Source organism: Periplaneta americana, chromosome 14, assembly GCF_040183065.1.
Source record: "Periplaneta americana isolate PAMFEO1 chromosome 14, P.americana_PAMFEO1_priV1, whole genome shotgun sequence".
NCBI classification, from domain to species: Eukaryota; Metazoa; Arthropoda; class Insecta; order Blattodea; family Blattidae; genus Periplaneta; species Periplaneta americana.
In genome coordinates, this window is record NC_091130.1 from 54,412,579 (window position 1) to 54,427,507 (window position 14,929).

The 14,929-nt window shown below is 35.4% G+C and overlaps 1 protein-coding gene across 1 annotated transcript; it reads left to right on the plus strand.

Moving 5' to 3' along the window:
- Positions 1 to 4,666: 4,666 nt before the first annotated feature.
- On the plus strand, positions 4,667 to 14,124 carry CIAPIN1 (cytokine induced apoptosis inhibitor 1). Its single transcript, XM_069845278.1, has 5 exons — positions 4,667 to 4,931; positions 7,020 to 7,357; positions 9,723 to 9,900; positions 10,008 to 10,135; positions 13,857 to 14,124. Exons 1-5 carry the CDS (start codon positions 4,781 to 4,783, stop codon positions 13,968 to 13,970), a joined length of 909 nt encoding a protein of 302 aa, XP_069701379.1. The 5' UTR covers positions 4,667 to 4,780; the 3' UTR covers positions 13,971 to 14,124.
- Positions 14,125 to 14,929: the final 805 nt, after the last annotated feature.

The following is a 14,929-nucleotide window of genomic DNA, read 5'->3' on the forward strand; positions in this document are numbered from 1 at the left end:
ATCTTCTTCTTCCCCCAACTTTTCTCCCGTTCACCATTCCTTTCAGTGCATCCTTCAGTAGGCAGTTTCTTTTCAGCCAGTGACCCAACCAATTCCTAAATATTATAATCAGTTATTTGCAAATAAAATATAAACATATTGTCTATTTATGGAATTATCCGATTTACATCTTGAACACATTGCAATATTTGGTTTTCCCCGTTTGTTATAATTCTTACAACTTTATATGCAGCATTCAGAAGCCACCAGACTGAGGATCCTGATTTATGAAGGGAGAGTAAATGTAAGTGAAGGAAAAATGGAGGTAATGCTCAAATGGTATTAATAGAAATCAAACTACTTTTGTATATTCACTAATACAAGTTTTTTTGTTTTATTTTGTTTCTTTTGTTTCAGGCCCCGCTCATATCCTGTGCCTCATCGTGGCGAGCGGGTGAAACAAAGAAGGATGCATGATGCCAGTTTTATTAATGGCTGAAAGTATTTTTCCAATTTTCCGTGACTTGCCTCATTTAGGACACTCGATATTTTAATTAATTCATGTTTAGGCCTATAACAAATTTCTAAGATGTCACTTACATAAAATTTCTTAGCAAAACTTTACCTACCAATACAATAAATACTGTAAAATGGAAAGGTTAACGCGTCCTTCTTTGGCTAAACAGGATAACTACAAGTAGTGGTACATATATAAGGCCAGGTCATGGACGCTGTTGATCGGAGACTCATTAAAGTATGTTAGAGATTACAAATTGACTTATTTTGTTTTTAAATATAAATGCATCATTGGTTATAATTTGTATCACACATCATTGACTTGAAATTATTTTTTTCAGTAGAAATATTCAACGAAGTTCACATGAAATAGGTTTATAGTGAAGTGTTCTTTGTATTTGTTTCCATTTTCTCCTTTTCGTCCATTTTCCCTGTGACTCAAGGTTTCTTCATTTCCACACCTTCTCTATATTCTATTATTTCTCCTGCTGGTATCTTTATACAGCTTTTTAGACGAATCCAGTATTCATTGCTATTCTCAGGTGTGGATTTTAATGTAGCAGCTTTCTCTTGTAAATTTCTTCGTCACCTGTTTTCCTCTTATCTTCTTCAGACGAAAATCTACTTCGACTACCAACAGGACATGGTCTGAGTTAATATGGTAAAGCCTTTGCATTTTTTAAGCAATTTCGGAATATTTCCTGCACCAGTATGTAGTCTAATCTGATATCTGATTTCGTACCTTGGGCATGTCCAGATGTATCTTATGTATTTATGTTGTTGGAATAGTGTATTTTCAACATTCACTGCATTTCTCTTACAGATATTCATCAAAGATTCTCCTCTGTCATTTCTTTTTCCCAATCCACATTTTCCAACTGTTCGTCCATCTTGTCCTTCTCCTACTACTGCGTTCCAGTCGCCCATTAGGATTACGCAGCTCCCTTCTTCTCCTTCTCAACTACCTCTTCTATCTTGTCATAGCTTTCTTCCACTTCCTAATCTGCTAATCCACTACGTGGCATGTAAGTTTGCATAATAAATCCACAAAACCAGGGTCGTCTTATATGGCAGATAAAAGAAAAAGAGATATTAAAATTCTACATTAAAACCATTACAAAAAAAAAAAACAGATCACATTCGTTGTCTGAGGCAAAGAACTCGTAAAATATATCCTGACTTTCACTGTTGACAGCGCCATCATATAGGTACCATTCTGAATGAGCGTATTCCGAATCTCACCGGTGAGCGATCCGATGGCATCACGGTGTTCCGAATTCCACCGATGACGTCATTGATGCTCCGCCGGTGTCGCACCGGTGCCATCAACTTGCAGAGGTGGTGCAGTCTCCATCAGTGAATCTGATTGGTTCTTGTATAGGGCGGGAATTAGCAGACGAATGACATAGTGCACTGTTGTGTCATGGCGGTGTGTTCTGCTTTAGTGCTGCTGTGCTGCTGCATTGTTTGTAATGAGCACAACGTAAAAACAATATGTTAATGGCTTATGAGCGAACATGTCAACGGACCAGTTATTACTACTGGTTCAAGAAATAAGTTGTTTGTATCTCTTTTCTTTGAACGAGATGGCAGTACGAAAATTTCGCAAAATTTTGCTAGCGTAGCACAGATAACCACTTACACGGTCGCCATGACAGCATCGATTCTTCCAGCAGTTTTGTTCTTTATTTTCGTTGCAACGTGACGTCATTGATCCCACCGGACCGGTGAGATTCGGAATACGCTGAATGTGACGAGTCGGTTTCTACTTCTCTATAACCAGTCCATAACAAATAGTCCTTTGTGCTATCCATCGCGTTAGAAATTCCATATTTCTTTTAAGGATTTCATCACTGTTTACGCTTTCACTTTTTCCCATGACAGTTGATAGTTTGAGGGTATTTTAAAGGACAGATCTAAGCAAAACCATAATATTGTGCTTCAAATTTATACCTCGTATTATCTGAAGACTATCTTTTTTGCGGAAATATACGACAGTATGAATAACATTGGCTTTTTGTTACTGCTACAGAAAAAGTTTTTATAACTGTCATGAAAAACAGTCATGCTGTCTTCTCCTGTTATTTATCTTCTTGATTAATTCCTCGTCACGTACAAGGGCACGAATTTGAGATCCATTGATCTTACAAAGCAGAAAAGGCTGAAACTATATTTTTGCAAACAATTGAGGAGCGTTTTTGCTAAACTCGATTGATGCACAAAACTACTTTTCTCAGAAAACGAGTTTTATTGCATACACAGTTTATGTTGTGGGAAGGAGATATTTACCTAGAATCACTAGGAGCGCTGTTCCTCGACCCAAAATTGAACACTTTCACGCATCCCAAAACAAAGTGGGCGTGGCGATAAGTTAAATTGCAATCGCCAGCTGTCAAAATTTCGTTTGCATAAATAGGTTAAACTGAAGTGGAAAAATCTATAATAAAAGCCAGGTTATGAACCGACTAAATAGGAAGTACTTGGGATGGCGAGAGGAAAGTGCGGGTTAGAGGGGTAGCCTGTGCAGTGATGACACGTTGAGTGGGGGAGGTGGAGGGGAGAACGAGAACGGAGCTTTTCATTGGACCTTGCGTGAAAATGTCATCTAACGAAAATCTCGCAACGGAATCACGGAGACAGTGTAGCCAGTTCATTTGCAGTACCACGTGCATTACGAGTCTCATTTCGTACCAGCGTCATTAGCTCGTGCTTTCTTAAAAACAGTAATTTCAATTACTAATATTGTTGATAGTGTTATCGAGAACTATATACAGTAGTTATTTTAAACATATCAGTGACAAACGCTGAACACGATTTGAATCTCGCGCCCAGATGGAGAGCAACAGAACGTTGCTTCCGGTTTAGTCGGTTCATAACCTGGCTTTTGGTATAATATTTCGTCAAATATGTGCTAGTAACTTAATCTAAAATAAAGATTTTATGTACCCTAAATTTAAAACACTTGAGCTATTCCTAGAAGGATTAACCTAAGCAAGATTGTCATGTACGTATGACAAGACGCCTACAAATATACTGAAGAAAATATTAATATTCCTAGGTTCTTTTAAATGCGACCCGCAAGATTGCCTATAAAATGAACGAGTATGATTCGGTTGATTTTATTAAATTGTTTTCCCAGTCTCTACACGTTGCAAAACTTTTTATTATATGATAAGATATAGAATGAAACTGTAAACATAACCTATAATTTCAACATATCTAAATATTCGTGCGGTGCAACTGAAAATTATTGAATTGTGCATAAATGAATGTACAAGAATTTCGCAATATTTAATCGAAATAAAGGCAGTTAGGTCTATTACACATACGAACAACGTAATTTTCACACCAAAAATAATATTACACCTTAACTCGCAAGAAATTATGTCTGAAGTGTCTCCTAATCATAGTTTTAAGTTTTATTAATGCAATTACACTACATTTTAGAGAAATGTGTGTTACTTTTTATGCATTCCAATTAATGTATATGGTTGAAACGCCGCCCTTCGTGATCGGGTTAAGCAAGTCACATGGTCTGCCTTACGGCCTGTATTAGATCACGATGGCAGTGACACAGTCTATTGTTCCTAGTACACACAGCGCTCCAAGCGGCTAACAACTATCGCGAGAAATGCAAAAAATCACCCCAAGCTTCGCGACTGTATATACTAGACTGTGGCGTAAAACATGATATAAGCACAGAACATGGCAATGCGACAACGGGGCGGTAGAAAGTGCCATAATATGATACGAGTATAAACTATAAAGAGAGGAAGTGAGAAGAGAAAACATTCTTGCAAGATGCGATACCGTCTGAAGAGAGAATTCATGATCATGATATTCAGTATTCAATTACACAACACAGTAGTTTCATTATAATTAATTTTAAAAATAAATCCTAATGACATGGTTCAGTAAAATAGTGTAAAAAAACCCTCTAAAATTTTCTCTCTCTTGCAAAATCTCCCTAAAATTATTATTCGCCCCATACTCCCCTCGGGAAAAGTGTTTTCCCCCCAAATTTTGGAGAAACCTCCACGTTGGCAACACTGCCTATTTAGCCTCCGCCCCCTCCACTCGGCGTTGCCAAACGTACGTATGCTCCGGTTTGTAACTGAAGATGGCTCTGCTCTGAGATCATTTTCATGAACCATAAGATGCGATCCAGCAGGCAGTGCCCAGTGGTGTTGAATGATTTGTATTGTGTGTGTGTGTCAATTGTTTTTTTTGCGAATGAAGTTGTGACATTTTAAGTTTCATACTGAAAGCAATTTAGTTATTCATTATGTATTCTATAAAGAGCGGTCAGAATGTTTTAGTAGTTTGGGGTGCAGCTGCTGCGGCTGAAGGTTTGCAGAAATTTGTGGAAGGACTGAGAAACATGACTGGCACAAATGGAAAGATTTCTCTGGAAAATGTGGAAAGGTTAGCACTGGGTACGTATGAATGTTAATTTTCCTAAATTGGAGTTAAAAGAGGCGTGAAGACTAGAATGATATGGATTTTAATTGAAGCTACGGTACCAAAACCACACAGAATTCAACAGACTGTGTACTTACATTTTTTTAAATGTAATTGTGTTAGTTTAAATATATGTTAGTCCTACTTCTTAGTGGTGGTTAGGAATGTCAGTTGACAAGATAAACACAGCGGTGGTGACGTGGTGTGATTTGAGTTTTAAGACTCGTTGTTTGAAGTGAACATATTCACGGGAATTAATTTGTGTGCTGAAATAAGAATGACTAGCGCCACTACTTTTAGAACATTATTTGATAGGCCTAATTATTTATTTTAACAATAAGTCTACCATACTTCTCTCGGCTAAATCTGAAAGAACAGATGCCAGTAGGGGAAGTTATCCCCACTCTGGCAGCATGGCAGCTGCTCTCTGTCTACTGTCTTCCCTCCACCCCAGTGGCTCACTACCAAGCCCACCATAATGAAATGAGCATTCGACACTCAAGCATTTAGCATAACACAACCTCATCTACGATCTGGTCGCCCTCGGTAGCGCAGTTGGTATAGCGCTGGTTTTTATGCTCGAGGATGCGGGTTGGATCCCGGCCGAGGTCGATGTCATGTGTGTTTAAATGCGACAGGCTCATGTCAGTAGATTTACTGGCATATAAAAGAACTCCCGCGGGACAAAATTCCGGCACACCGGCGACGCTGATATAACCTCTGCAATTGCGAGCGTCGTTAAAATAAACCATAATTTAAAATTTTCTACGATCTGTTCTTTCAGATTTTCCCCTTTTCTCTTGTTTATGGAAGTAATTGAACAAGTGCTGAGCGACATAAAAAATAACGGGGTGTGTGTGGACGTTGTGAATTGTCAGTGAAAGTAAATAGAAACAGTTTTGTTTTTAATTGCGCCAGAGTAGCCCGCCAAAAAGCAGGTCGAGAAAGTGTGGTTTCAGAACGAACATAACCTAAACAAACCTAATCTAACTTCCGGAGAGGAAGGAGAAAGGAACCATACAGGAAAAAGTAGAAAAATAGTGAATACGAACGGTATTGCTAACGTGAGCGTAAATAACCACGCATTATTTTCTTATGCCATTGATATTGAAATAGAGGGTAATTATTTTTATATGTGTCAAATTTGTATATAAGCCAAAAGCAGGTCGAGAAAGTGTCGTTAGAATGTTTCAGAACGAACATAACCTAAACAAACCTAATCTAACTTCCGGAGAGGAAGCAGAAAGGAACCATACAGGAAAAAGTAGAGAAATAGTGAATACGAACGGTATTGCTAACGTGGGCGTAAATAACCACGCATTATTTTCTTATGTCATTGATATTGAAATAGAGGGTAATTATTTTTTATGTGTCAAATTTGTATATAAGCTTATTTATCTCTTTGTTTCCAATTCTGTATTTTAGCTTTTATTTTAAATGTGCTAAAATCGAAAATAAAAAGGAGGTGCAGTTGATCGTACATACAAGGCATAACCAAACCTAGCCTGTCACAGATTCCTATATACAAGGTGGATAAGCGGAATAGGAAGGGAATTATCTCAGTGCTATATAATATATATATATATATATATATATATATATATAAATTTGGCAGAGATAAAAGTAATTATCTTGAATAAAATTCCTCGACTTCGTAATTCTACACATTCTATAGGCCTACTTCAGTCAATTTCGTGGATAAGACATATTTATGTGGTCAAACTTTGGTATCTCCTCGAACTACACACGGGAGAGAAAGCATATTTAAATCATTGAAATCTTTTCACAACCTGTCATGTCATTTAATTATCCCCTCAATTAACCCACTAACCTTGTCACATACCCCGGCCTCATATTACTTAGCTATCCATTTAACCCATCAAACCCATAAGTGAATGCAAATTAAGACTTCAGTCCCATGCGTGGTGTGAGAAGATATCGAAGATTGGTCAATTTGCAGTAAATTAATTTAAACAGCCATGTTATCTACTACACTTGGTGGAAAAGATAGAATTCAATGCAGTATGTGCTTCCCTTTAAAGTAAATATAATTTATTTTCCAGCGTCTCACCCAACATCATCATTTGATGTTGTGTTATCTGGAGTGATTTTTCCTCAGTCAATACTTCACACTACAGAGTTGCTTGGAGAGTTTTTAAGAGTGGTGAAACCTGAGGGCAAGATTATTTTGCAAGAAGCAATTGTACCACAAGAAAATGGGACTTCACTGAAAACAATAGAAAAGTTACAATCAACTTTAAAGATTACAGGCTTGACAAATATTCAAGAAGCCAAACATATTACACTTACAGATGCAGAACTCCAAACATTAAAAGATTTACTTAATACAGCTGGAAATGTTAACATTGTTGAAATACAGTGCCAGAAACCCAATTTTGAGGTGAGTGTAATATTGGAATATTGATGCATTGTTTATTGTATCTAGTAGAATTAGTCATTATTTCACTTTACAATTTTCTGAAACAGTAAAATTGTATTTTGTCATGATGACCCTTTTTTAAATTTTTCTTTTAAAAAATCGCCACATTTCATGGTTTTTCAAAAACTAAAATGGCGGAACACGTAGTTTAACTCTCTAAAACCAAAGGAAACATTACAAATTCCAAATTTAAAAAACCGCTAAAAATTGATAGGCCTAAGTTATACAGAAAGAAATACAAAATAATTTACGTCTAAAAACATAGCACAGTTACAGACTACTTCCCCCCCCCCCCACTTTCCAACCAAAAAACTTAGGCTATATTTCTTCTTTTTCTTCAGTCCCCTCTGCTGCTAAGAGTCGGGTTCGCCTCTCTCGGTCCATTTCATCCATTTTTCCCGGTCTCTACACATTCTCTTCATCTCTACCATTGTTTTTCCTTTCTGTTGGCCTATTCTTTCTATTGTATCCTCCCATTTAATCCTTGGTCTTCCTCTTCTCTTTCTTCCTTCCACTCTCATTTCCATCACCTGTTTAACCTTCCTTTCCTCTCCCATACGATATACATGCCCATACCATTTCAACTGCCTTTCATTAATCACTTCTGATAATGCTTTTCTCATTTTAACTTCTTCTCTTATCTTGTCATTCCTTATCCTATCTCTTCTGGCCTTTCCTACAGTTCTTCTAAGATATTTCATTTCCACTGCTGTTAATTTACTTCGATGTTAGGCTATATTTAAGACCTACCAAAAGTCTGAACAAACCAATCCTAATTTAAACTGTGACTGAGCCTCGATCTTACAAAGAACACATTTATTGCACAAAGACATTATATCGTATAATACGCAGTCTTAAAAAAAATCGCACAAATCAGGTACCACTCTGGGTCCTGCCTCCTTCATGATTGTTAACCAAAAGGCTCAATGATCTAACTTTGTGGAATATAATTAAACCTATCATCTACACCAGTGGTTCCCAAAGTTGGGGTCGTGTAAGGAGCTGAAGAAGGTTGCAAGATGATTTATGAAATAAGAAAACAGTAGATTCACTATCCATTTGTGACTGTCATAATTGTTTGAGTTTCTTCTGGAAAATATACAGAGCTATTGTTTAAAATTGAGAAAACTTAATTGCATGTCCACAAAAACAAACTCGGTATTTGTCTATCATACATAGTTAAATTTTTCTTGAGTTATGTAACATAGTGGAATGAATAAAATGTATTTTTGTCAAGTAATGTTAACCAGGAATCAAGTTTCTTTATATATCCGCTGATTTTTGTTAAGTAATGTTGATCAGCAATCAAGTTTATTTATAAATCCGTTGATTTTATCCCTGGCTATTATTATGTTAACATCTTGACCTTGCAGTCTAACATTCAAACTGTTTAAATGTTCGAAAATTTCAGCAAGGAAGGTCAGTCTAAGAAACCAAAGAGGATATGGAAATAGGTTTGCATATTCCGATATCTCATCTTACATATATCGGTCATTAAAAGTTCTGCTCTTAACTGAAAACTCTTGCTAAGTACTGTAACTTTTAAGCATTTGTAACAATAGGATTGTAGGCCTAAAAGTCCCAGAGCATAAGGAAAGCCATAGTCTACCATGGAACAGGTAAAATCACAAAAAATGAAATAAACACAGAACAAACTTTTTATTGTTTGACCGTCACTTATTAACCATAAATAAGTGCACTCAAGCCGATATTATATGATTTTTATATTTTATTGGTCCTGTCATAATGGTAATATTAAAAAAAAGAAAAGAAATGGTAACATTACACCCGAGACATTTCTGATAGGGGTAGTACTGGTAACATTTTCTGATAAAATTTAAAAATTATCCTCTTCCGTTGTATGCCTTGTGGCTTGTCACAGTGTCAGTTAATCTCTAGTTCCACACTGTTAGGCCTGGGTTCTGTGTTTGTTTTAATTATTTATTTTCTTTATTTAAGTTTATCGGCCAGAGGCCGTTTACTGAAGTATATCTTTGTTTTCCTGTTTTCTTTCATTTGTTTCCACTTTACTTAAACTAATACAAACACAACACCCATGCCCGAGGCGGGACTCGAACCTACCACCCTTCGGACCACGCGGTAGAGACAGTCCGTGCCTCTAGCACTTGTGCCACCCAGGCTGGTAACAGCTAGGCTATATGTGTAAAATATTGTGAGGAGGAAAAATATGTTAGTCATATGTACAAGAATTTTTATTTTTATTAAATGAACTGTTTTTAAGTGCAAAGTATTCACAAAGGTTCATTACACTTAATTTTAATATAGCCTATTGATAATTTAAACTGCAAATGTAAATATTTTAAAGGTGGGGTCTTCAACAAAACTGTCTTTTGCAAAGAAGAATGTTCCTGTTCAGCCATCTGCCAATGTAGCAGCAGTATGGAAATTGGATGCTACAGTTGATGATGACATAGAAACAATTGATGAAAGTAATTTATTGGACGAAGAGGATCTTAAGAAACCAGATCCAGCATCTCTTAGAGGTCAAGTTTTAATTTAGTTTACTGTTTTATAACAGATGACAGATTTTTTTTAGACGTTAATATATTAGAATCCGAAATTATTAATAATATCATGTTTTGCTCTTCAGTGTGTGGGACAACAGGCAAAAGAAAAGCTTGTAAGAACTGTGTGTGTGGCCTTGCAGAAGAATTGGCTGCAGAAGGGAAAGCGCCAGCCGTGCAGGAAAATCTGACTAAACCATCAGCATGTGGCAATGTAATGTCATTTTATGGTATTATTTTGATATATTGTTTAAAATGAATTCGCTTTTTAATTTTTTATATCATCATACTGAATACAAATTTTAATTAAATTATTTCGTAAGAGATTAATTTCACTAGCCTGCGAATTTCAACTTTGTGTTTGTTGCCTAAACTACGTAAAGTGATTTTATATAATGTCGATGTGATGAATCCGAATGTTCAATCCGTTTGCTTCTATCACATCAGGTTTGTTTGCAAAATCACTTTAAATGTATTTTATAATTACGTGAATTTCATCACAAACTTTTTCATTTCACTTTTCTATTTCATATTCTTCTTCTTCTTCTTCTTCTTCTTCTTCTTCTTCTTCTCTTCATGGAGTAGGAGAGTCTCCTGTTCCGTCCTCAACTTTCCACCTTGTTCTTGGCCGACCAATATCTCTTCTCCCTTGTGGTTTATAATCCAACACCTGTTTCGGTATTCGTTCCTTATCCATTCTTCTTAAATGATTCGACCAACGAATTCTATATTCCTTTATTTTATCTATAATTGGGAGCAGGTTTAGTTCATTCCTTATGTCATCATTTCTATATCTATCCATATTCATATTCAAAAACAATATTTAAAAAACACAACTTGCTGAAATTATGTGTATGTACATGTCACTAGAGTGTTTTTGCTTTGTTTTTTCTTGTTTACTTCACTATTGGATGTATAAATTAGCACAATGTATCAACCAAAAAATTACACCACTTGCTTCTTAGTTGAGAAAGTCCTCCTGTTCCTCTTTCTTTTATGTTTCTCTTCAGGTATATCACGCTTTAACATCCAACAATAATCACCAAGCATACTGTTGCTCCCACGTCCCTGGTACCTTCTTTCGAACTCCTGCAGATCCTTGTGAAATCGTTCTTCTTATTCTTAGCTGAAAAATCCTAGATTTTCGGCGAAATAATCTAGCTGAGAAAACAGAAAATTTTGATACTCATGTTACAACCAAATTCCTTGTATGCTTCAAGCATACAATGTATCGGTAATTAGGACCCTTGTTGCCAAGAAATTTTAAAACAACTTCACAAAACAACATCCATGCTGATTTCTCCTTTTCATCCATACTGTTTCTAAACGCTGCACCAGACATGTTTTCTTATGTCAGGACCATTAAATATATATCTTCTTTCAGTTTGCTTCAGATAGTAGTGGAAATTTTTCACAAATGTACTTAAAACAGCCTCCTTCCTTATTTAAAGCTTTTACAAGCTGTTTCATTAAGCTAAGCTTGATGTGGAGAGATGACAGCTTTAGAAGAACTCACAAGACTTTGGCACACAACATTCTTACAACCGACTTCCAAATTTTGTCGAGGTGGCCAATCTTTCATAGTCCAGTGATCAACTCGTGCCCTACTATCCCACAGGCAAAGTATGCATGGAAATTTGATAAAACCAGATTGTTGACCCAGCAACATAGTAAGAACTTAGAAATCATCACAAACTTGGCAGTTGTGTTCCTATAGTCTAGTCGCAATAACATCAGTTGCAAATTTGTGTATGATTTTTTGAGGATCACTGAATAGGCAACGGGCACTGAACCAAAAATGTTTCCGTTATGAAGGAGGAAATCCTTTAAATTTCGCTTGGAAGCATTAATGAACAGTCTCCATTCACTTAGGTCATAGTTTGGAAGTCCAAGTTTTAGCATAAATTCTTTCACATTACTACAATATACAATATTATCATCTTTGGAGAGAAAGTATTTAAAAACTATTTCACGTTGTCAGTACCAATAGAATGATGATGTTTAAGATTTTCTCGTCGCACAGGGACTGGTGCATTAGGCACAGGTAAAATGGCTGACCAAACAACTGAATACATGATTTGATTTTTATGTTTAGAATCGTACCCCTTCACATCACATGAACAGAAATAGCAGTCATTACTATGGTTCGACTGCTCTCTCCAAACCATAGGTATTCCAAAAAATAGCAACGGTCTTCTCCAATTGATCAAATGACGAAGCTCTTCGGTGCATACTCTACATACTTTGTGTGGTGCCCAAGCTTTACTTTGGTCTCCAAGTTTGATTCCAAAATAGGCATGGTATGACTTTTTCACAAAATCTGTAATATTACACCTCTGCTTAGACAATGTGTATATCCTACATAAGTTATATAACAGAAGTGGTCTGGATTATTTAGACATCCTCGATGCAACATGGTAAATACTTTCTTACTTAACTAAAAACCTTCAACATTCTATTCCACAATAAAGCTTCAAACTGATTTCGTTTCATTTCCAGATGAAACGCAGACTAATGAAATGTGAGAGAAACTAGACGAGTTGAGGAGTGGCTGACATTTCTATCTTTCTCAAATAAAAATAATGACAAGGCTGCACGTTATTTCGCCCTAACTTCCTTATGTGCTTGCACCCCCTATCTGCTAAGAAACAGCCAGTGTCCTTGGTTTTCAATATAAACACCTTAAAATATGTTGAATACATTTGGTTTTCATATCCTAACATACTAAACCTACATATGTTAAAGTATTACAGTTTAAATAATTACGCTATAAATTGTCGTAATATATTATAAGAAAATTAAAATAACAAAAAAATGGTACGTGATAGGAACTTTTTGCCTCTGAATTTGATTTCAGCATGCTAAAAATACCCTAAAAACATTAAAACTTTGGAGGCAGGAATTTTATCGCAGACTAGTGTTTTCTTCAATTTTTGGGCACAGAAATAAAGTTACCTTTATAATCACTGTGAACATGGAGTATCCATGTTTTTTAACAAACTCATTGACTATGAAATTTATTATTATATGTGGTCCTTTGCATATGAAGTACCTAGTAACTTCTTAAATGTATTTATGCTCGACCATGCCAAAATGTAGTAATTATACACCTGGTAGCAGTCCTTTAATGCATGTCATTAAAGTACACCTACTCATTAAAGTACAGGTGTTTTCAGCCAATGGCAGCTCAGTTTACAGATGTTCAGCCAATGACAAGTCAGCTTTGTACCATTATAAAACCGCAAGTATAGATTATTCTCGGATATGCAATCGAAAGAGAATTAGTGAAAAGTCATGGAGGCTGGAAATCCAATACTGTTGCAGAAGGTTATGTTCTGTTACTATAATAATTAGCGTTAATTGTAAATAATATTCAAATAAATTCCATTTGTCATCTCGTTTTTCAATGTCGAATCCAATAATCAAGGTTATGCCAAGTTTAACGGGATTACACCAAGGTCAATGACATTATTGTTCCTCGGAAAAAATCAATACTTTCGCGTCTGCGCACATCTCACAATTCACGACCTAGAACAAGGTCACTTCCGATCTTGTTAGATACAAATAAAATGTATACATCTGAATAATTTCAAGTTAGAAATATGGTCGAGCATAAAAAGTCGTATGAAACTCGCCTATAATGGTAATTAAGAAGCTTGTATGAAAATTATGAAACGAGCGCTTAGCGCTCATTTCATAAACATCCATACTCGCTTCTTAATTACTATCATTATAGGCTCGTTGCATAATGTACTATTATTTTATTTGGTATAATATCTCTGCTTTCCGAAACAAAATTGTTATTTTATTGTATCAATGATACCTACCAGTATATCAATGTTTGTGAGTATACCGAGTCCTATGGGACTATCTCCATTAGGAGGAAATTTGTTCAAATTAATTTGATAGCGTCTGCAATTTATTTTTATTTACAGTGTTACTTAGGAGATGCTTTCCGGTGTGCAAGTTGTCCATATCTTGGAATGCCAGCATTCAAGCCTGGGGAGAAGATTCAACTCACCGATAGGCAATTGAAGGCAGATGTTTAGCAGATGGCATTAGTATCTTTCATAAGTACTACTTAATACAAAATTTACAAATTTTGTCAAAGCTTTAGATATCTTAATATTTATGTAGCCTTCTTACTTGGCATCAAAAAGTACTGAATAAAATTGTATATAATAAAGTATAGATTTCATTAAATATATGATTTATTTACTGCATTAATGAAAAAATACAGGATGTCACTGAAAATGCGACCCTGGTATTGGAAATTATCTAAAACTGTTCAGATAACATTAAACTATATAATATATGATAATATATTAATATTAGAATTCTATGTTCCACGAATCAAAAGTCAGTCTTTGTAGTGAAAGCAAAAATTATTTTGATTTGCTGTTATGATGCTGTGAGCATCGAACATGATTGTAAACTTTTTGGTACATCAAGGAAGAGGGAACATTTATTTTACTTGTGTGGGTTTTCATTTATTTTCTGTATTAGAAGTAATCAGTATTGGGTTAATTTCAGTGATACATTCTGCATATTGGACCAATTCTTTATTATCCAAGATTTATTCAATCCTCCTAAATTACCTTTCTCCCCATTGCAGTGTTACATAGGAAGATGGAGTGAAGAAAAGTAAGCTTCGAGTTAGTGTTAATTATTTAATTCTACGCATTAAATATTTGTGTTGGGCCTTTTTCCAATTGCTTGCATGCACATTTGCAAGAATCACTGTAAGCTTAGGTATTTTACTGTATTTAATGTTTTATCACTATTGGAGATTTTGAGGAAGGTAAAAATAAGATAATAAATTTAAAAAAGTAATACGAAATTTGATTAATTTTTCTAACCAAAAGCTGAGTAACTAGAGAAAAAACTACGATAATAACAATAAAACAGAAATGTATTATATTTCTTATACAGACGAAAAATTCATGCCATAGTTTTTAAAAAGTTTTCATGTGTTTGCTATTGCTGTGCTTTCGAATAGGAACTTTTT